This window comes from Herpailurus yagouaroundi, unplaced genomic scaffold (assembly GCF_014898765.1).
Source record: "Herpailurus yagouaroundi ecotype Mexico unplaced genomic scaffold, PumYag 221, whole genome shotgun sequence".
NCBI lineage: Eukaryota > Metazoa > Chordata > Mammalia > Carnivora > Felidae > Herpailurus > Herpailurus yagouaroundi.
In genome coordinates, this window is record NW_024412452.1 from 5,196,871 (window position 1) to 5,221,566 (window position 24,696).

The following is a 24,696-nucleotide window of genomic DNA, read 5'->3' on the forward strand; positions in this document are numbered from 1 at the left end:
GAGGATGTGGAGAAACGGGAACCCTCTTGCACTGTTGGTGGGAATGCAAATTGGTGCAGCCGCTCTGGAAAGCAGTGTGGAGGTTCCTCAGAAAATTAAAAATAGACCTACCCTATGACCCAGCAATAGCACTGCTAGGAATTTATCCAAGGGATACAGGAGTACTGATGCATAGGGGCACTTGTACCCCAATGTTTATAGCAGCACTCTCAACAATAGCCAAATTATGGAAAGAGCCTAAATGTCCATCAACTGATGAATGGGTAAAGAAATTGTGGTTTATAATCACAATGGAGTACTACATGGCAATGAGAAAGAATGAAATATGTCCCTTTGTAGCAACGTGGATGGAACTGGAGAGTGTGATGCTAAGTGAAATAAGCCATACAGAGAAAGACAGATACCATGTTTTCACTCTTATGCGGATCCTGAGAAACTTACCAGAAACCCGTGGGGGAGGGGAAGAAAAAAAAAAAAGAGGTTAGAGTGGGAGAGAGCCAAAGCATAAGAGACTCTTAAAAACTGAGAACAGGGGCGCCTGGGTGGCTCAGTCGGTTAAGCGTCCGACTTCAGCTCAGGTCACGATCTCGCGGTCCGCGAGTTCGAGCCCCGAGTCAGGCTTTGGGCTGATGGCTCAGAGCCTGGAGCCTGCTTCCGATTCTGCGTCTCCCTCTCTCTGCCCCTCCCCCGTTCATGCTGTGTCTCTCTCTGTCTCAAAAATAAATAAACGTTAAAAAAAAAATTTAAAAAAAAAAAAATGAGAACAAACTGAGGGTTGATGGGGGGTGGGAGGAAGGGGAAGGTGGGTGATGGGTATTGAGGAGGGCACCTTTTGGGATGAGCACTGGGTGTTGTATGGAAATAAATTTGACAATAAATTTCATATATTGAAAAAAAAATAAAGGTAGAGGAAATCAACACATCACATGGTACATGGTAGTGAGTGTTTGCTAAACACAAAAGACCCAGAGCTAGTGCAGTCACATAATTGTTTACATCATACGCGATGACGTAAAATCATCCATCAAATCAATGTTAATTTCAATTTTTGGCTTTGTGCTTTTAGTACTTATTTTGTAATTTTCTTTATAAAGAAACATATGTGCATACATAATTCCACATTTATGCTACTTTAAGTCCATTCTAGAGTTGGGAAAATTTTGTTTTCATTTTTTTGTTTAAAAGGGCTCCATACATTACTCAATTTCTAAAACATGGTCAACACAGCTGGCCATAAAACAAAAAGAGCATCATTCCCATCTGGTGGCAGACATCAAAATTTTGAACATAATCCCAAAACAGAAATTAATCTAATTCCAGACAATATACTAGTCAATTAAACTCCTATTTCACAAGTGGCAAACACAGTACTACCAAGAAATCCCCCATATCAGTTCAATACAAAGAATTATTTCCAATATAATAACTACTTTAGGTATATGCATCTACTGTAAAAAAAAAATGCAGCAATTTAAAAAATTTTACTATTAGCGGGTGAAACAATAAAAATACTCCATTCCAATTAAATATTAATATGTGTGATAAGTAAATTCCTAAATTAAAACCTCATTATATCTTTTCAAATCCTATTTTTAATATAAAATAGATTTTTAAATAAAAAGTTATGGTATTTTAGTTAGTTCATTCACCCACAGAAACTTCTATTAAAGACAGCCAAACTAAAACATTTTCACACCAGAAAATTAGCATCCAAAACTTAAAAAGGGATTGGCATAGGGAACCTGGGTGGCTCAGTTGGTTAAACATCTGATTCTTGGTTTCAGCTCAGGTCATATTCCATGGTTCATGAGTTCAAGCCCTGCAGCAGGCTCCATGCTGGGCTGGCAGTGCAGAGTCTGCTTGAGATTCTCTCTCTCTCTCTCTCTCTGATACCACCCCCCACCACCACTTGCTCTCTCTCTCTCAAAGTAAATAATTTTTTTAAAAAGGGATATGAGAATTTAAAAATAAATATATTTTTTAAAAGGGTATGAAAGTTAAACACATTTAATTTAATTAATTTTAGCATATCGTTTACTCTGTATACAATTTGAACCCTTTGACAAAGATGACATAAACTATTTCTTGTAACATTGTGGTGTCACATTGAAAACCACCCAACCATGTTAATCTTTGAATCTCATGAATAAACCATGAATTAAGGTAGTTCTCAATAAAAGCTTAAGTCTCAGAAGTTACTTCATTTCGGAGTGTCAGTTTATTTCTGGAAAATTTTCAGTTTTAAACCCCCTGATTTTACACATAAATCTCATGATTTCCTACTTTTAAATGCACCAAGGTAATTAACTATAGTTGTGAGTCACACAAAGATGATTCTTTTTATGAGGACTTAATATCCAAAGAAGCAGAAAACCAAATATTTTTTTAAATATAAAATTAAATTTAAAAAAATTTTAAAAATATTTTTAAGTATGTTAAGTTCTAATTATTTGGGTTTTGAAACAATTAATTTTTGAGTACAATTTTAAAATATGTAACTATAGAAGCCACTAGAGCCTAACCTAATAGAGGCCCATAAACACTGGCCTAATAGAGGCCAATGATTAAATAAAGCTCCTCTTCTTAGGAGGTTCCTTCCCCAGTATGCCAATTTGGAACAGCTCATTAAACAGCAATGGTATTTTTTCAGATGCTCATTGTTATTTAAGTTGCAGATTCATCTTTCTATAAGGAAATAAGGAACTAAATTCCAGAAAATTCCATTCTATTCTATTGTGATGGATTGAGTTGCATTAGTTTACTGAAGTTGAATTCCCATTAACTTCAGTGTTCCTGTTTTAGTAATCTTTGATTAAATGTAGCACACCATTCTTCTCTAAATCTGCATTAAAATATTTTTCTAAAGAAAATATCTAAAAGTTAGAGAGGGAGGGAGTCAAACCATAAGAGACTCTTAAAAACTGAGAAGAAACTGAGGCTTGATCGGGGGTGGGAGGGAGAGGAAAGTGGGTGATGGGCATTGCACCTGTTGGGATGCACCTGTTGGGATGAGCACTGGGTGTTGTATGGAAACCAATTTGACAATAAATTTCATGTTAAAAAAAAGAAAAAGGAACTATCTAATGACTCCTTATTTTATACATAGTACCCATTTTCTAATAAATGGAAAGCCATTATTAGCAGGTAATGAAGAATGCACCATTAAGAGCAAACCTATATCAGAATAATATCAGACACTTCATGAATCACTTTAATACACCATCTCATGTATCCTTTCAATAATTCTATGAGACACAAATTATTATTATCTATAATCTACACTTGATAACACATTAAGTAATTTATTCAAGTTATCATTGGGAACACTGTACTTATAATCAGGCCCCCTTGACTCCAAACCTCTACTTCAATGGCATAAAAATAATAACAAATTTTTACATTAAATAACTATAAAATTAAAATGGATTTGATACAGGAAAAATAATCATCTTTTTAAGTTTTTCAACTAAAAAGAGAATATTTTCCTGTTTTGATTTGTGGTTGTTTTGAACTGATGGAAACTCTATTGTTTTTATATTTATCTTCTACCTAGCCACCTAACCCCATTCTCATATTAATTTTAAATACAATGATATCATAAAGAGAGGGTGTTATCTGTCCTATCCCTATGTTTACATGGTACATTCCTTTATTTTGAAAGTTTGGTCCTATTCCTATTTAGAATTTTTATTGGAAAAGTGTGCAAAATTCTATCAAATGTCTTTTTAGCATCTAATGGTATAATTTATTGAGCTACTAAAATATATTTATTTAGTTTCCTCATATTAGGCTATCATTATTTCTTTTTAATTTCCTATTTTGTTATATATATGCTGACATTTGAATATACTACTGGATGGTATGTACTTTTTTGGTTGTTGTTGGTTTTGTTTTTTTTTTTTGGTTGTTGTTGGGGGGGTTGTTTTGTTTTTTTGTTTTTGTTTTTTGTTTTTTGTGGGGTTTTTTTTTTTTGCATTTAACCTCAGAAATGATAGAGAACCATCATTGTCCTTTTGTTTTGTTTTTTTAATTTTTTTTTAACGTTTATTTCTTTTTGAGACAGAGAGAGACAGAGCATGAACGGGGGAGGGTCAGAGAGAGAGAGGGAGACACAGAATCTGAAATAGGCTCCAAGCTCTGAGCTATCAGCACAGAGCCGGACGCGGGGCTTGAACTCACGGACCGCGAGATCATGGCCTGAACTGAAGTCGGCCGCTTAACCGACTGAGCCACCCAGGCGCCCCTCGTTGTCCTGTTGTTAAAAAGAGTTATTTTAAAGTATTTTGAATTATTTAAAATAAAATTATGATTCTTCAAAAAGTGATTAAGGAGTTATCTTTTTCTATGGCTGAAATATTAGTTTAAATAACATTATGACTATCAGTTTTCTAAATGTCTAATAATATTTACCTTTGCATCCCTCTGTTCTGGTGCCTTTTTTGGGGGAGGGGAAAGAGTGAGCATGGCACACTCATGAGAGAAAGGAGGGGAAGAGGGAGAGGGAGAGAGGAAATCTTAAGCACTGCACTCGGTGCAGAACCCAACATGGGGATATCTCTCACAACCATGAGATCATGACCTGAGCAAAAAATCAAGAGTTGGACGCTTAATTGAATGAGCCACCCATGTAACCCAGTTCTGGTGCTTTTTGATAACAGATCTTTAAATAGCTTTCTAATATATATATGGCTTATTCTGGTTTCACCTTCTTTTGGATGTATTTTGGTAATTTAAGTTTTTCTAGGAATTTATTCCCATCCTCTATGTTTGCATGTTTCATCAGAGTAGAGTTGCATATAATAGTCTACTATACTTTTAAAATCTCTTGTTCTTGGAATTATTTATGCTTTCTCATTCATAATCGTATATGTTCTTTCTTTATATATTTTCCATAATTTGTGCCTTGAAGAATTTTTATTGTCCATTTCAAAGAAGGATCAAATTTTGAATTTATTTAACCCCATTAATGTTTGTATTCTATTTTAGTGATTCCGGTTTTCTTTGTTATTCTGTTCTCCTAGTTTCTTTTGATGTTCTTTGTCTAATTTCTTAAGATGAACAATTAGCTTATTTTTATTTTTTTCTTTAATAAAAAAGGCATTGAAAGCTAAAATTTTATAGTAAGCACAGCTTTTATTGGGTGTGTATATTTTGTTAGGAAGACATCACCTTTTTCATTAACTCTTATACAGTTTGCATTTCCCTTTGGTTCTAAGAGTTATCTAAGAGTGCTTCTTAATTTCTAATATATTTTTTAGTTTTCTAATAAGATTGCCTAATAAAGTGCTTAAGTTTCCTAATAAAACTTAGTATCACAGAATGTGGCCTATTAAAAATCTTTACTTTTTCTGAATTAATAAAAAGTTTGGGCATCTTGTTCAAGTACTAAACTTTCTAAGGTGAATCCTTTTTTATTTGAAATTTCATGATTTCCATAATGTAAAACTTCTCCAAAAGGAACCTTGCCATTTCAACATTAAGATAAAATGCGGCCTCATTTATTTTTATTTATTTTTACTTTTTTTAATTTATTTTTTCAATATATGAAGTTTATTGTCAAATTGGTTTCCATACAACACCCAGTGGTAATCCCAAAAGGTGCCCTCCTCAATACCCATCACCTACCCTCCCCTCCCTCCCACCCCCCATCAACCCTCAGTTTGTTCTCAGTTTTTAAGAGTCTCTTATGCTTCAGCCTCATTTATATCATGGTTGGAATGAGATAGTTTTGTTGGGTATTTTAAATAATAAATAGTAAATTCCTAATGTCATTTTTCTTTTATGACAGTGAATGAATTTTACTGAGAACCACTTAATTTCTGATATTTATCTCATTACTTATCTATCCCTCACAGAAAAATTGTAGGATAGTTACGGTCATACTGTTATTGAATACCGCTATGAACTTTATTCAGTCCATAAAGTTGTGTATGTGTGTGTGTGTGTGTGTGTGTGTGTGTGTGAGAGAGAGAGAGAGAGAGAGAGAGAGAGAGAGAGAGAGAGAGATAAATAGGGCTTTGATTTTCTTTCTCAGTTCCATCTTTAAAAATAAATATATGTTAAGCAAGAAGTTTATTCCTAGTATTTTCTTATCTCTCTTTCTTATTCATATTTCCTTCAAAGGTCAACAATCATGTCAATCCTATCATTAAAGGCTTTATTCTAGGGGAGGGAATGCTTAGTCCTGATAGCAAAGCCATAATGTTACATAGAGAAGTTTGTCTGAAAAGTCACATTTTGAAAAGAATCTCTCTCTCTTTTAAATCAGAGTAGGAACACTGAAAAGAAAGATAATCCATTTAGATATCAGAAGACATTAAAGGGATGTTAAGACTTGTTACAGTGTTAAATCACTATGTGAATTTCAACAGAGTTTTAAGCATCCTCCTGTATTAAATTAACACATATGAATTAAAATCTAATAAGTAGAAATATTAATAACCATCATATTCATAAATAATATAACAATATACATTAACATAATATATAATGTTATATAATATATAATGTAATAATAAATATTTTTAATGCATGGCCTTTATCTGAAAGGATTTAGGTAACTGGACTGAAAGATAAGGAAAAGAATAATCTTTAATTGTAATCTTAGATATACTATTCTTTAGATAAGGCAAGTACAACAGCTAAATATAAATACCAGAACATTGTAAGACGTAAAAGACAGTTTACGTGTAATATTTTGTTTCCTCATGCGAGCTTCATTCCTATGTTTTTCCTTGACTTATACAGTATTGGTTTATAGCTAATAGAAGCCTGAATATATAGTCATCAAAAAAAAAAAAAAACCAGACAAATGGAAACTACATTGAATCAACATTTACTTTATAACAGTCATTATGTTTTAATTATTGTGTTTCATTTAATCTGTATGATAAGGATTAAATATACTGATATATAATCTGAAGGTAAAATTCTGAGGCTAGGAAAAGGCAATCTGCTTTTTTTTTTTTTTTTTGTACATTTATTTATTTATTTTGAGAGAGAGACAGAGAGAGCTAGTGCGGGAGGGGAGCAGAGAAGGGGAGAGAGAGAATCCCAAGCTGACAGCACAGAGCTGATGCAAAGCTTGAACTCAGGAACTGTGAGATCATGACCTAAGCCAAAACCAAGACTCAGACACTTAACCTAACTGACTGAGCCACCCAGGTGCGGTAAGGCAGTCTGCTTTTGAGTAGGCTTAAAAAGCAGATTATTCTGACTCCAAAATACCTCCTTAGCCAGTCTTTCTCAGGTTACCTATGATGAAAAGCTGTATGTTTGTTATTCCAATACCTCATAAAGCAAAGCGTTGTAAAATACAACAAAATGAATGATTGAAAAATTTAAAAGGATAAAAAATACAAGTCTAAATTGAATTATTAGATGAACACATATAAAATTATTCTGTAAAATGGTTATAAAAAGTCTAAAACACTTTCTATTTCTATACTTAATGCAGACCAATAACAACTCATGCATAGGCCTTCATCTACAGGCCATAATCTGAGTGGCCAACATATTCCCAAATCTAAGATCCTATGAGCATTAAGTGTTTCTCGAAGAAATTTTGATAGAACTAACAAGAATCATGACCAAGTGAAAAGTGTGCATAAATCTAACGAAATGTTTCAACAATTACATACAAAGATGTCCTCTACCTAAACGACAGAACTTGTGACTGTGTTATCTTAAATAACAAAAGGGACTTTGCGGATGTGATTAACTTAAAGATCTCAAGATGGAGAGACTATCTTAGAATATCTGGGTGGCCCTGATGTCATCACAAGGGTCCTCATTAAGGAGAAACAGGAGGGTTACAGTCTGAGGAGGAGGGGAGATGGTAAACACTGAAGTCAGAGAGAGAGAGAGAGATTTGGAGAACGTACTATGCTGCTGGCTTTAAGGAAGGAGAAAAGCACCACAACCAGGGAATGCAGGTGCACACAGGATGCTGACAAAGGGAAGGAATGTCCTCCTTAAGGAACACAGCCCTAACAATACCTTGGCTTTAGGAGTTCTGGCCTCTAGAACTAGAGAGTAATAAATGTGTGTTGTTTTAAACTTCTAAGGTTGTGGTAATTTGTTAGAAAGGCAATTGGAAACATACTGATTTTGGTCTGGGGAGTAGTGTGCTGCTATAACAAATACCTAAGAAATGTGGAAGTGCCTTTTGAATGGATAATAGGCAGAGGCTAGAAAAATTTAAAGAATTTTAATAGAAAAATTTAAGTTTTGGGGCGCCTGGGTGGCGCAGTCGGTTAAGCGTCCGACTTCAGCTAGGTCACGATCTCGCGGTCCGTGAGTTCGAGCCCAGCGTCGGGCTCTGGGCTGATGGCTCAGAGCCTGGAGCCTGTTTCCGATTCTGTGTCTCCCTCTCTCTCTGCCCCTCCCCCGTTCATGCTGTGTCTCTCTCTGTCCCAAAAATAAATAAAACGTTGAAAAAAAAAATTAAAAAAGAAAAATTTAAGTTTTCCTTGAACAGACTCAGTAAAAACAGGGCTACCAAGGCCTTGCTCGCAAGGACTCAGAAGGAATTGAGGTACATAGTGGAGAAAGCCTCTATTATCTGAGAGGATATCAAAATCATCATAAAAAGACTGTAGAAAGGCAGGTGCTAAAGGAGACGCTAGTGAGGGCTCACAAAAAAAATAAAGAACATGGTACTAGGAAATGGAAGAAAGAGTGACAGAAAGCTTGGATGAACTGTGTCCTACACTTATGCGGAAATCCAAATTTTACATGATGAAGATGGAATTTTAGCTGAGGAGTTTTCCAGGAAGTGACCTGGTTTCTTCTCCCTGCTTATAGTAAAATGTGAGAAGAAAGAAAGAAATTGAGAAAATAACAGTTAAGCTAAAAGAAACCAGAACTTGAGGATTTGGAAAATTCTCAGCATATGTAGATTGCAAACGGCACCGGAATTAGAAAACTCACTCTCAGGAAAGCATGATCTGGAGAGAAAGCCAGTTGTATGTCTGGATAACCTTTGGCTTGTGCCTTGGAAGGACTGAAAGCTCAGAGTATTCAGTCATACAGAGTGCTCTTTGAAGAGTTTAGGCATGTGACTGCTGGATCTCCAGCCATTTCAGCAGAGGCCAAAAATGAGATGGGATTATCTGGGAATTTTCTGTGAAGTAGCCTGTTTTCTAACAGAGTGAACCCCAGAGACATACAGGGGAGAACTACACGTTTCTGAAGAATGTTATATCCAGTGTTTCTACACTGCCAGTTTGGACTGAGAGTGACAAAAAGGATACAATTCAAAAGGGCTGCTGGACTCCCAAATGTGCTGATAAAATATTCAGCTGAAAATATGCGCTACCCTTCATGAAAAAGGAATAGCAGTTCTTAGGGTGTAGAGCCGGGCGCATAGGGCAAAGCCTCAGGCCACAGAGGATTATTCCCAAGCTTTCAAAACTGAGGGAATTTGCTCAGCTGGATCTCTAAATTGGTTGAGATTGATAACCATTTTTTCCCCCTTCCACTTTCTCCCTTTTCAAATGGGAACATCTGTAACTATTTTCTTATGTCTGTGCCACCAATGCATTTCGGGAGCATATATTTTGTTTTCTAGTTTTACAGGTAACAGATGGAGAGGAATTTTGTTCAGGAACGGATTTTAACCAGAACCTTACCGAAACCTACTTTAGATGATTGAGACGACGAGATTTGTAATTTTTAAACTGATGAAATTTTGATGAGATTTTGGACTTGAGAAGAGTCTATAAAAGGTTGAGATGTTTGGGGAATCTGGGGATATGGTCTTTTCCATGTGGGAAGGATGTGAATTTTTGGTAGGGGGGGTGGGCACAGGGCAGAATATGCTGAGCTGAATAATGACTCCCAAAGATGTCCGTGTCCTACTTCCTGGAAACTGTGAATATGTTATCTTAAATGGCTGCGATGTGGTTAAGAATCTTGAGATGAGATTGTTCTGGACTGTTTGAGTGGGCCCAGTATAATCACAAGGGTCCTTATAAGAGGGAAATATGAGGAGATGTGAGGACAGGGGGCAGAGATCAGTCAGAGAGAGATTTAAAGATGCTACATTGCTGGCTTTGAATACGAAGAAGGCATTAAAGAAGGCAAGTGGACTTCAGAAGACGGAAGAGACAAAGACACGGACTTTCTGCCAGCACCTCCAGAAGGAATGCCGTTCCACCAACACCTTGACTTCAGGATTTCTGACCTCCAGAACCTAGGTAATAAATCTGTGATGCTTTAAGACTCCAAGCTTGTGGTACTCTGTTATAGTAGCTAAAGGAAACCAGTATGAAGGGCCTGCACTTAACTTGGTATACCTCCCTAAAAATATACCATAAAAACCTTGAATTTTCACATTCCATGAATTTCTGAGTTTAACATAGCAGATAATATGCTTCCTAAGGTACTAAACGCCAACTTTTAAAACTTAAATCCTGAGGATATTTTTTTTTTCTGTTGACAGTCATCTTGTGGAAATGTGGTGAATGTGACAACAGAAAAAATGGAACATTTCAACTTTCCAACATGATAAATTCTCCAACGTAAACTAAAGAAAAAGTAATGCACTTTGCTCTTAAATATTAACAGTTCTTCCCAACTGTGCACTAGCATCTGAAAGTGAACTAGGGATAGTTTATTTAGACTTTGAATTCATTACTGCAAATGAGAGCCCCCTTCACCAAGGCCCCCTCTTTAATTATCTCATCAACCTAATTTCAAACATCATACGATGAGTTTGTTAAAAGGCACTTCAGAATGTTATTGGGCCATAAAACTGTCCATAGTTCTGGCAGTAACGTACATTCAGTGATCAGCATTATGGCATGATTTATTTGCTTAGAGATTTCTACGGTTTTTGAAATGTTACCATATAATCACAATAGAAACATACACATGTAACAAAAGTGTTTCAAACCATGCCTTACCTGTGTAACAAGTGGCTCCAAAAGCCTCTCCACTGTTAGTGTCCGGATTTCCAAACTTTTGGGGTCCCATTTTAAAATGATCGGTGAAGTTGCCGAAGTCATGCTCCCTATAGAAACACACATTACTGGTAAGAAATAATGATTACTGAAATAATCTGTTACCTTGGGGGTTCAAGATAAATAAATCACCAAAACTCAGAACATACTTGGAGGTTATATGTCTCGTTAAAACCTGTCAAATTAAAGATGGGGAAAGCAGAACTATGTGAGGCGGTGGTGTTGGAATCAGATTAAAACCTGAGAGCTCCTGATGACACCTGTGTACATTAGGCAAACTTCTGGGATTCAACTAACACGGAAATATTTCACTCACTCAATATTTAGTACATGTATCGATCTGCTATGTGCTGGGAAAGAGTTGGACCTTGACTCCAAGTAGTTTACGGTTTCAAGGTAGAGAGAGCCAAGGTAGGCAACACTTACATCTCAGCGTGACCCAGGAATGCAGAGGGCTATGGAAAAACTGAGAAAAGACACCAAACTGGGGCTGGGAAACCAACAAAGATTTTCAGGAAGCACAGTAAATCTACCATGATCACCAGATGAGGGATCTATTTCATAACAAATAGCTACTTTGTTTTCTTCACATCATAACTGGCCACTGAGGATATTATACTCCCTGTGGCAGCTGAGTTTCATCTTCTTAAGTAGGAAAGATATTTTGCAAACTGAGTGATGACGGTTTTGAAAATTAGCTTGCTGCTATATACATACTCTCTGATTACTCACTGCATTTACATTCTTGTCCCATAAAATTAGTGTCTGATAAGGTTATTTATTTCATTCTAAAGCAATCCTCTCCTACCTAAGAACCACTGATGGGCGGGTAGCATTCTCCCACATATCAAGCACAAAATATGGCCCTGGCCTCAACAGAATAAATTATACATTCTATCAGGGGTGTGTTTCTCAGTGAGAAACTGACTGCTCTTTGCTGAATACATTTCGACAACTAACCACTAGACAAGCAACCTTAGAATGTACAAACTAAATCTGAATCATTTGCTTTAATACCACTACAAATCACACTGTTCATAGCTATTCTCTTCTTTTGAATCAATGTCCCCACTCCATTCCCTCCTTATAAATCAATGTAGATGATTACTGCTATTAAAATTAACACGACAAAGAAAGCCTATCACAATAGGCACACGCCTCTTTACTGCACTGCTACAGCAAATACACCCAACAAATTTGCTTTGGCGGGGGGAGAAAAGGCAAAGATACAGTGTGCTGGTATTTTACCTCTCTCCAATTGCCATGTTTAAAAGAAAAAAACAAGTACAGTGATCCAACCATATAGGCAGATTGAGATTGGTATTCCTTTACAACAACAATAGTTGGCACAGACAAGCTGCCTGTCCTCCAAAAACCTAAAACACTTTACACATTTCCCATTCACACTACCAACTGACAAACGGTAGCTCTGACATGCACGGAATTCTGCTGTGGGGCCACACACCTTCTCGTGCCATGGAAGGGTGAAGATGCCAGATGTTTTCTACGTGCATGTGATACCATTGTCCCCACTGAGGCCAGATCTACCTAAATGATCTTGGTCCGGTATTTATAACACAGTTTTTGCAAGTTCCCTGAAAGTGTTTTTTCAAGCTCTGATGGAATAATGTGTAGCAAAATTATGTTGACACACAAGGAAGTCCTATAGGAAAGCCAGATAACTAGCAGTGAAGTCATTTTAACACAATGTGAAAGGTACCGGGTAAGACTGTGTAGAGAGTTGCCATTTGTTGCATGAACATGCTTGTGTGTACTGGTAGAGAAAGAAAAGCACATAAAATCTTCTACAGATAATCCAATTCAAAACTGTAAAGAAATGACATTCAAAAAAATGCTGAGAAGAGAAACAAAAATGCTAGGATAATCACATCAGAGACACTAGCATGCGTCAGGCAGAAATGGGAGACACCGAACAAAGACCTCAAGCCAACTGTAAGCCAAGAAGCAGAGTTAGAGCCTTGAGTCCTGAAGGTCACATAGCCCTTATAAACCTAAACATGAAAGGACAAGAGTTGCTGGGTAAATCACTTGACTTAATTTATTCCTGTGGAGATTAATCTTTTCAGTCACTTCTTGTGACACAGGTAAGATTCAATAGCAAAAGGCAAGGAAAGGTTACATGGTGTTAATTTGTTGAAGAGGAAAATCTAGTCATGGAAACTTTAGATGGTGTTTTCCCAGCCACTAAGTTTTTGATATGGTTTCGACTAAAACTAGGAATTCTGCCTCTATTCTATGATATTTTCGTAATTTGGCTTAATATCCAAATTACCAAGGACCAAGCATGAGAGATGGGTATGCAATATCTCTACCTCATAACCCAGGCGTTCTGAGATATCTATTGAGATCTAAGTTTCCCACTGAATTGCCACTAAGGAGCATCCTCACTTCAAGCCAGCTATTGAGCATGAGAAAGAGGAAGGTAAGAAGCTCCTTTGGTTGTACTACTTGAGCCAGTATATTCCTTGCAATCTGTTGCTTTTAGAAGAGTTTATGTCTTGCTATTTGGGGCACACACTTGATTGCTTTCTAATGGACTAGGCCTTGTACTGGAAACATTTTCCCCATCAAAGCCCTCAGCTAATTGAAATTGCATAAAAACAAACAAAAAAATGATTCCATTCTTGGCTAATGATCATAACCTTAGTCTCCTATATTCAACTATTGATGATCTTCCCCTTCAGTGCTGGTAAGGATAGATGATGGCACAGAAGAGACAAACAGTCACACAACCTCTAGAGCAGAGAAATGGGGTAATTACAGTCAGTAAGTAGAAATGACAGTGTGTAACCCCCATGACAAGCATACACAAGATGGCTGACTCTTAACTGAGAGGGTCATCCCACCTGTGCTTTCAATATTCATAAATTCATAAGGGCAAAGAAAACATAGGCTTTTAAGGTAGATCAAGTGATTATTCGGTAGTCACCCAGCCTCCATCCCTCACCTCGATGAAAAGAGAATGCCTCCCCACATCACTGAGGCTGGGCTTTGGGCAATGGAATGTTAGGAAATATGATGCGAATAGACCTTTGAAATATGCTTGTGTGGTTAGACTTGACTTCTTGTGCTACTGCCTCCTGCGATGAGAGTCACGTAGAGTTCACTGGTCCTACAGTATAAGAAAGACTTGTGGAGCAAACCTGAATCTAAGCTGCAGCTGGAAGCAAGACCAGCTGAACCAAGCCTGGTCAGCCAGCTACCAATCAATCCACAGACACAGGATCAAGAATTAAATGCTTGCTATTGTGTATCACTGAGATGTTTTGTCATCAACTGTTATTTAACAATAGCTAACAGAATTATGGCTAATAGACCTTTGTTTGAATGAAGCCTTACAATTTATCAACTCTGTGATGTTGTCCAAATTACCTACCCTTCCTGAGCCTCAGTTTCCTCAAATGAAAAATCTGGACAAGTGTTTTATAGGTTTATTGTGAGGATTAAATAACTTAATGGATAGAAAACATTTCTGGAAATATTATTACTGTTATTATTTTCCAAACATTAGGTATCTTCTTCCGGCAATTTTTTATCTCTAGGGGGAATATGGAAGCACCCATTAAAAACAGAGATCCAGGGGTGCCTGGGTGGCTCAGTTGGTTAAGCATCCAACTCTTGGTTTTGGCTCAAGTCATGATCTCTTGGTTTTATGAGTTGGAACCCTGCATCGGGCTCTGTGCTGACAGCACAGAGCCTGCTTGGGATTCTCTCTTTCCCTCTCTCTCTGCCCCTCCCCTGCTCACGCTGTCTCTGCCTCTCTCAGAAATAAATGAATAAACCTTAAAAAAACAAATAGAAATCCAAATGGACTCTCTTCTGAGTGGAACAACCAAATTGACCTAAAGAAGAAGGCAAGAGAACAAATGGAGTGTATGGTCACATACACCAGCCTTTCATCTTTCCAAGGATGGAATGACATGGTTTCAAATAAACACTACACAATTGTACAATTAATGTAGTCTATTTTGCCCACAAAAGAGATTCTAAGCAAAGAAAATGCATTTTTTTCAATGCTTTAAATTCAAAGGAAAAAATATATATTTATTTTACTTGCTTTTGATAAGGAGACTTAGAACACTGATGGCACACGTGGAAAAGTAAAAAGAAGGGACTGTAACAGAAGTCAGCAAGGTTGTCTTCTTCCATACATCATGGTTTTACAAGCCCAAAAACAACCTCTTAGCAATTTATTTAATCTCTGAGAAGATTTTCTTCTTGAAAAGTATCAAAATATCAAATATCCCTGAAAGGTGCCAACATGGTCTACAGGGTAGTATCTTAGATAATTTCAGACTCTCTTCATGGGGGTAAAGATGAAATGTGGGCCAGGATGCTAGCAACCATCTGTCACTCACACCAGAAAAAGCAAAACCTGACAAAAAGAAAAGCCAGAATAAAACAAGGCCCCTTATAAATAGCCAAGGGTCAAGTGCTTTGTGTCTTTGGACAGTGTCCTGATAAAATTCCTTGAGGTTGCCTTCCAGGGAAGGCATTTGAGTGATAAATATGTCAATGGAGTGCATAATTCAGTGCAGAGATTCCCTTTCTAGGCATTCCTAGAAAATGTCTTCTGAACTCTCTGCCTCACCTTTCTGAGTTTTCACCATTCCTACTCCTGTTCTTTTGAAAAGCAATGGTCCAGGAAGCTTTCCAGTTGTCCAGGAGGCCCCCCAAACCTGTCGTCCTCCAAGGAGCTCCCGCTTCAGATTCTCTTTACAAATCTGTCTCTTCAAAACTGAGCTCCATTGCCAACAAACTCTGTGAGGCTTTATTAGCTGACAGGCTAGCTTTAGTTGACAGGCAAATTGAAAAGAAGTTAATGGCTAATACGGAAGTTTATTCACCTATTCCACACGTACGATGTTGAATCAATTGCTTAACCGAAGCTTCAGTTTCATCAATGTAAAATAAGGATGGTAATACCCTTACATAATTCATGAATTTGTTCTGAAAATCAGTGAAATAATTGCATAGGCAAAAAGTGCTTGTTTTACTTCTTTGCATGTTGTCTGTTTGGATATCCAGTTCAAGATGTCCATTGGGGTGGGGACCCATGGAGACCCTGTAAGGCAAGATGCTTGAAAACAAAGCTTTGTTAAGAAAGTAAAAGATATGAAAATGAGATAATTTTCTAAATTTCTTCAGCATTTCAAGAATCTAGACTAGAAACACTGAATCACATTGTTCCTTTCATGATTAATAATACTGGCTAGGGGCGCCTGGATGGGTTAGTCGGTTAGGTGTCTGACTTCCGCTCAGGTCATGATCTTGCAGTTCTTGAGTTCAAGCCCCACACCCACTCTGTGCTGACAGCTCGGAGTCTGGAGCCTGCTTTGGATTCTGTGTCTAACCTCTCTCTCTACCCCTCTCCCACTCACATTCTGTCTCTCTCAAAAATAAGTAAACATTAAAATTTTTTAAAATAATAATAATACTGACTAATGATCTGGCATTATCATTACCTCCCATTTATAGATAGGGGAACTAAAGTATAAAATAGTTTAGAAAATTGTCCAAGGTCACAAAATTTGTACCTAAACTGCCTGGCTTTGGTGTCGGTGTTTACAACAACAATGTTTTATTACTTCTAAAGAATTCCTAGGCTTAGTTTAATGCCAACATTACTATGGAACTTCTGAACTAGGGAGGAGAATGGAGATACGGAGAGAAATGGAAAAACAGAGAGAGAGGAGAAGAGAACTGACAAAAATGAATGTTACATAAGGGAGACACAAATGGCACAAATGGCAGGTGCCCTGATACACATGTGGAGCCCATGGGAAGTGTGGCTGCACTTTCTGGCGAGACAAAGCAGGTCCTGAGTTCAGTTTCCTCCAGATATCTTTGGTACCTTGGGGCAAGGATGGGATGCACACAATGAGGCTGGGCTAGCTAGTGAGCAACATAACACCCTGGCAAAGCCAATAAAAAGACCCTGTATGAGTCACACCAAGTAAACAGAATTTTGACCCCCATGGCCTCGAACCCCTAGTGTTCCACTCGTGCGTAGGTCACATTACATGGTAAAGGGAGACTTTGCTGATACAAGTATGGTCACTAATCACTGGATCTGAAAATAGGGAGATAATGCTGTATTTATCTAAATGGGCACAATATAAAGCTGAGCCCTTAAAAATAGCATTCTCCTGGCTGGCAATGGGTAAGAAAAGGAGTCATAGAGATGTAGCAGACAAGAACGCAGGTGACGCAGTTGAGGCAGAAGAGCATAGGGAGGTGGGGCGAGAGGATGTCAGGTGGAGAATAGCATGGCAGACGGACTCAACCTATTGTTGCCAGAAGCGGCCATATGCAAAGCACATAGGAATCCAGGTGGGTTTTGAGAGCTAGGAGCTAAGAAGCTGCTGTGGCTGAAAGCCAGCAAAGAAATGAGGCCTCAGTACCACAACCACCAGGTACTGAATTTGGCCAAAACCCTGAATAAAGTTTGAAATGGATTCTTCCCCAGCACCTCCAGTAAGAAACACAGCCCTTTAACATCGTGGTTTTAGTCTTGTGAGATGCTAAGCAGAGGACCCCGCCAAGTCCACTTGGGCTTCTGGCCCTCAGAGACTATCAGATATTAAATTTATGTTGTTTTCAGCTGCTAAGTTTGTGATAAGTTTTTTATGGCAGCAATAGGTGGCTCTCAGATCACACAACCACCTGGAGGGCACGTTCAGACACAAACTGCTGGGACCTACCGAGAGAGTTTCCCGTTCATCAGGTCTGGGGTGGAACTGAGAATTTACATTTTGACAGAGGGCATTTTTAACAAGTTATAACATTTCCAGATGAGGCTGATACTATTGGTCCAGGAATCACACTTTGAGAACCACTGTTGTAAACACAGACCATAGCCATGCATGCCAACAGAGGAACAGTGATCGGGAACATATGGGATATCTCGGTGGAGACTCTAGGATCAGTAATAATACCACCTCTTTTATTATTAAAATTATCACTGTAATTGTTGTCATTACACTTTCTAAAAAGTATTTACACTTTTTAGGGGATCCAATGCCTTGAAATGATTCTCAACAGGAAAGCAGAAGGGTCATATTTAAATCAAACATGGTTGGGGCACCTGGTTGGCTCAGTCAGCTGAGTGACTGACTCTTGATTTTGTCTTGTGCCATGATCCCAGGGTTGGGGGACTGAGCTCCCCATCAGGCTCCACTCTGAGGGTGGATCCTGCTTGAGATTCATTTTCTCTCTCTCTTTCTCTCGCTCTCTCTCTCTCTCCCTCCCTCTGTGCCTTTACCTGGCTCAAGCTCTCTCTCTCTCTCCCTTTGTCTCTACCCGGCTTGAGCTCTCTATCTCACTCTATAACAAAAAAAAAAAAAAAAATCAATCAATCAATCATACATGGTTTTTCAAACAGGTACCAATTCCCAATCTCTCCAAAAGTTCCAATATTTCCCCCTGGCACCTTTTTCTGTTACAATCACTGCCATCATAGTGATCACTGTGAAGAATGTAAAATAACAGTAGGAGAGAGTCACCCGCCTCAGCTAACCAGAAGCAGAAACAAAGGTCAAGAAATACTTGCTTAATGGAGAATAAATGTTTCCAAAAAAAACCTGTGTTCCTAAATAATTTTATTTTCAAGCTTTAAAAATGTCTTCCAAATATTTTATCTGAAACACAATAGTAGTTCTAATTTCCTATTGTTAATAAAGACAGCTCTCATATCTAGGTACCCTATTGTAAGAGGTGTGTGTGTGTGTGTGTGTGTGTGTGTGTGTGTGTGTGTGTGTTTTCCTGGAGTTCAGAAGAATATGTGGGTATGGAAATATAGGCAGGGGTAGAAGTTGAGAAATAAAGACAGAGAAGGATAATCGATAACCCTTCAAATATCCCTAGAAAGTAGAGATCACACTGATTCCCTCCAGAATATACTCTGCTGCAATGGAACTGGGTTCAAATGGAAGTAGGGAAGAGGGATATTGGTACCCTGTGGTGCCCTATGTAGAAAGGGCATGGCCTAGTGGTTTAACCATGGAAAAGAGTTGCTTCTTATTTTTCTTCCATTAACTGTGCTCAATTTAAGCTCATTTCCTCTTTCTTTGACTACAAGGAGGCAGCATACTGACCATTACTGTCTTCTATATAACCATTCAAAGCCCTGGCTCAGTGAACTGAGAGATGACCCAGGATGCAAGTCACAGCTGCAATTATAGGATCCATCACCATTTTTATTCAAAGTTGAAGTGATATGTAATTTCCAACAGCTCTTTGCTCTTTGCAGTTATCTGGGGAGTGAGGCAGTTATCTTGGATACCCTTAAAGCAAAGCTGAAGACTAGCCTTCAGTATTATAATATCTGTAAGTCCTTTCTTTAAGTACATCCATACTTTTTAACAAAACACTTAACAAAAAAAATGTTCTGAACAAAAATATCATTCAAATAATTTCAAAAGGCTGTAATAACACTTCATGTTTAAGCATAAATGCCTACTAAAGGCTACCTGAATATTTTTTGAAAATACTATTATATTCTCCTCAGAGCATGTTATTTCTTCTACACAAATAAACAAAGCTTCACCAAAAAGGAATATATGAAGGAAGCTCCACAGCCTCAAGACTTTCAGGATAACAAGTTTAGACTAATAATAATATAGCTTAGAGCCTGCTGATTAAAAAAGAAATAACCATGTCCATATCTTACTGAAATGGGTTTTTTATACTTACAATAGCATACTTATAAAATTTAAAACTATGTGCCAACTTAATACAAATTCACTACTCCTGGAGTATGCTAATAGAAAGTCAGTACTTTGAAGTTCAAAATGAAAACCAGTATCTGTCAAATTCATTTCCTGGCTTTTCACTACATTCAGTCTCACCATTTAAATTCATTTTGGAGCATAAAGAAACTCAATCTACTCCTAAATTATGGCTTGTTTTCCACTTGGGTCTAAAACTATGTGATATGCAGGTAGGCAATGCTCACTCTGTATGTTCTGTTAGGTTTCCAAAGTGCCAACAAAGGATTCAGTTTTTCTAAACAAAATATACTTCGCCAAAGGTGAACATTTTCCTACCTATCATCATTCAGCAATGCTGCAGTTCAGATTTGGGAAGTAGATTCCAAACACTGAGAATAAGACTGTTAATATTTTAGATAACATATTTTGGGGAAGTATCTTTATAGTCCCCAAGTAACTTCAAATTGTTTAATAGGAACACAGTTCTTTGGCAATTAATTTATTCTATGTCCTTCTAACTTCCTGTAAATTAGAATTCCATATGCAACAATTATATAACTCTAATCTTCACCAGAATCTCAACATTTCATATTCAGATTACAGCAAAATAATCACCAAACTGCTCTTTTTATCTTCAGTCTCTTTAATATAATTCAGTCCAAAAAATCATCTAATACATTCCTTTTCTAGAAGACAAAATGCTTAATTCTCTTTCCCAACAAACTTCAAGTCCTCTTTGTAGCATGGCTCGGCACTCCACTTTCTGACCGTGGTCTATTGGATCTTACTTCTTTAATAAAAATCTGTTTCCATCAGGTTTGGGCCACATTATAACACCTGGCTCATGCTGCTTCCCAAAGTCCCTGCCTGAGTGGGACATCCTCTTTCTTAACATCCAACATCCAAATATTGACCTCCTCCCACTCCTCTTCTCAATGACTCCTACACTGCTACTGCATTTACAGTCAGGAACAGAAGATCTTACGTTTTTCTTTTTCTTTTTTTAATTTTTTTAATGTTTATTTATTTTTGAGACAGAGAGAGACAGAGCATGAACGGGGAGGGTCAGAGAGAGGGAGACACAGAATCTGAAGCAGGCTCCAGGCTCTGAGATGTCAGAGAGGCTCGAGAGCCCAAGAGGCTCAAACTCTCTGACTGTGAGATCATGACCTGAGCCCAAGTCGGATGCTCAATGAACTGAGCCACCCAGCTGCCCCAGATCTTACGTTTTTCTAATGTGGTTTGTTGTTAAGAAATGGCCATCAGTTTTACATAACCCACTTGATTATAAACTCATTAGGGAAAACTCAAATCAAGTTTTTTACTTCTTTCCATCATCTGTAGAATATGACAGGGTGTTGGGTCTACACTCTTCAAAAATGTTTGATTGAGTATGCACATATAAAATAAGATTCAAATAATTTTTTCAAGTATAATTTTTAATCTTTTCAATAGTGGAGTCCATTTCCTAGAGAAAAACATCTTTTAGACATAGTTTTATAGATATTCTTTGCTCAGTACTTACTAGCAACCTAAGCAATATTTTGGTATTGTTTAGAAAGTATTACTTCCTATTAGAGATTCTTTAATTCACATATTTAAAAATACATAGTTTCAGGGGCGCCTGGGTGGCTCAGTCAGGTTGAGCGTCCGACTTCAGCTCAGGTCACGATCTCGCGGTCCGTGAGTTCGAGCCCCGCGTCGGGCTCTGGGCTGATGGCTCGGAACCTGGAGCCTGCTTCCGATTCTGTGTCTCCCTCTCTCTCTGACCCTTCCCCATTCATGCTCTGTCTCTGTCTCAAAAATAAACTTAAAAAAAAAATTAAAAATACATAGTTTCAGTGGTTATTTTAACTGTGTCGCTAGTTTTTAGTTATTATGTTTTAAAACCGGGTGTCATTTTTTTTAGGAGAAACTTGGGCTTCCTTCAACAGACTAGTGAGGTCTGCTTTGATATTTCATTCACTGCCAAGTTCCACATGAGGAATTGTTTGCTAAGGACTTACACGCTCTGTAGGTTGGACCACAATACCTTTTAGGAAGTCTTCCTTCTCTTCACCAACCCAAATTACCTTTTGTCCCCAAGGCCCTGTGACTTTTCCTTTCTCTGAATTCCATCAGTGTTCCATCCAAGTAGAATGGTCACTACATAGCATTTAATTTGAACACAAATTGCCTTGTCTTGTTCTCTACTTGCTTCATATAAGTTTTGTCCTCTTTAATACACTCAGGGACAAGGACTCTGTACCCTTCACAATGATTAGCATAGTGTTGGGTATTTAGTAAAAATGTTATGATTTGTGGACTTGATCCTTTGCCAACTTCAAGCCTCACAATCACACACACACACACACACACACACACACACACACACACACACACACAAGATGACTATAGTTAAAATGCAATACTAAGGCTCTAATGTAGGGGTTTTCAACTGAGAACACCACTTTAGATGTCACTTATCTGAAAGACTAAACAAAAAGTGGTTTTCATTTCTCAGAATGCCTTCAAAATTCTAGCAAGAAGTTAAATCCTACATGTCCATCCTTCTTTCAATCGTTTATCCATCCAACCGTTCACTCATTCACCGCATGTGAACTAACCACGTAGTATGTCCAAGTCCCAGACAGGTGCTTTGGGAAACACCAAGGTGTTTCAGACTTGCTTAAGGCTCATTGGTGAGCCAAGAATTGCTCTGCCTCATAGACTGTAAAAACAGAAAACATTCATCAAGAAAGGACTGCTCAGAGAGGAGTTCAGCTAAAAATGAGCATCTGTAAGGCCATGATACTCCCACATCCACAGGACACTTAGATCAGTTGAAAGAGAAGTAACCGACAGCACCTCCAAATGTTGCATATGTCGATGGAGCAATATTGAGTAGTTTTTGCAACAGAAAAATGGGGAAAGAATCCCCTTTAGATTTGCTGCCAGAAAAGTGCTAGAAACAAAAATGAATCAGATTATGAAAAAGCATTCCAGTAACCCAAGGAGAAAATAAAGAAAACAGAGTAATCATAATATTAAGATACAATATAAAAAAATAAATGCAGATATTTAGATAAGAGGCATTTTAAATTGTTAAGTGATTTTAGAATACTTAGTGGGGCGCCTGGCTGGCTCAATTGGTTAAGCATTGGGCTCTTGGTTTCAGCTCAGTTCACTATCTCATGGTTGTGAGTTCCAGACCTGCACTGGGCTCTGCGCTGGCAATGCAGAGCCTGCTCAGGATTCTCTCTCTCCCCCTCTCTCTTCCCCTTCCCCACTCTCTCTCTTTCTCTCTCTGTCTCTCTCTTAAAATAAATAAATAAACTTTAAAAATACTTAAGTAGTACTTAAGGATTTGTATTTTTTAAAGCAAGCTCTAGTGAGTTACTATATTTTATTTTAAAAATCAAAGTTAAAACCGTACATGTGCTGGTGAGTTAATAAGGAATTAAGTCACAGAAGCTCAGACAGAAATGACTGAAGCCTCCCACCCCTGCCTCTTTCAGTCCCCCAAGATGAAGTGGCTTATTCTCCAGGTCTAAGGTCAACAGGCCCTGTTGTGCATCCAGTAGCAGCTACAGTAGAAAATGGGAGCGAATTCACTGTATTGTTATCCTTGCCCCTTTCTTTGAATTGCTAATCTTGAAAAGCCATAACACATTACAGCAATTATATTTGCTTAGAAGTTTTTTTTTGCAATGATTGATATTTGAGCACCTGTGATACTGAGCCTATATTCCCCCTGATAAATCACCTTATTACATTTGTTGATAAAGAAAACCATACGTGAAAAACAAAAACAATAAACCAGGTTTCCTTCTGGTCATCAGTGGCATTTAACTATGTGCGTATGAGCCAAAACACCACGTCAGGTGATATGCTTTGGTAAATACAAAAATAAAATGTAAAATGGCATTACGGAAATGCATATGAAGTTCTGTTAAATCCATACATTTCAAGGTAGTAATCCTTCCCATTTAATTCATAATTTCACAACAAAGATTTCATTGAAAACTCCTGGCCACTGGCTACAGTCTATTATCAGTATTTATCATTTTATGTTCCTCTCATCAAATCCTTGTTTGCTGGACTGCACTGGAGCCCTTGATCACTGGGAGAGACAAGATGTGTCAGGTCACCAGTACACAATGAGCACTCACTCTGTGCAGTTATTAGGCGCTTCACATATACCACCTAATGCTATCCTCTCATTTCTGTAAGGTCAGTAAGATCACATCCCAATTTTGCAGATAAGGGAACTACAGCACAAGATGTTAAGTCATTTTTCCAAGGTTAATGGAATTTAACCAAGATCTGTTCCCCAAATCTGTGTTTTTTCCCAACATGCAATTCAACTTCCCTAGGTTAAATACTTTACTTTGCAGGTAGTAAGTCTCAGGGGGCAGGCAAGTTAAGAAAATAGATGGCTTCAAGTAGCTTCACAGAAATATATGGATAATAAATCCCAAATGGATCATGTAAAGTAACTAAAGCATTTTGGGAACGTTCCTGCTCTTTTAATTTGTCAGAGAAAACTAGAGATTTCTAACACGCATCTCTTGGTACCACTCTCAGGACATAAGTGAACAGGTCACTGTGGATCTGATCCCATATGGCACTTCTTTGTTTCATGCATATTCCAAAAGTCTTCATCAAATAACTGAATACAGATGAGTATCAGCCATTGCATTCTGAGGTGACCAGAATCACCTCAGGCAACCATCTGCAAGCTATTCAACATCTTTTTCCACTCTCACCTCCTTCCCAATTGCCTTATTGTAAGATGGGGTTTGTTTCCTCTTTCCCACAACTCATCTTTTCCTGCCTCCTAAGGCTTCACCCCTGCAATCACAACCTCTTCTTAATATCCTTAATTTATCCCCCTCTTCTGGTTCCTTCAAGTCAGTGGAAAGTCTTGTCCAAGTAAAAAACTAAATCAAACCCCTTTCAAACCAGAAAACAAACAAATAAAAACCTCCATCATACTCCTCTGTTGCCATTTTATGCTT

At 37.8% G+C, this 24,696-nt stretch overlaps 1 protein-coding gene across 5 annotated transcripts in view; it reads right to left on the reverse strand.

The window, feature by feature from the left end:
- CTNNA2 (catenin alpha 2) overlaps positions 1-24,696 on the reverse strand; it is a 1,118,632-nt gene that overhangs the window by 965,119 nt on the left and 128,817 nt on the right. For all 5 annotated transcript variants that reach the window (XM_040458373.1, XM_040458375.1, XM_040458374.1 and 2 more), the window contains exon 2: positions 10,908-11,014. In XM_040458373.1, the coding sequence (XP_040314307.1) occupies positions 10,908-11,009 (102 nt within the window). In that variant the 5' untranslated portion in view covers positions 11,010-11,014. The remainder of the gene's footprint in view (positions 1-10,907; positions 11,015-24,696) is intronic.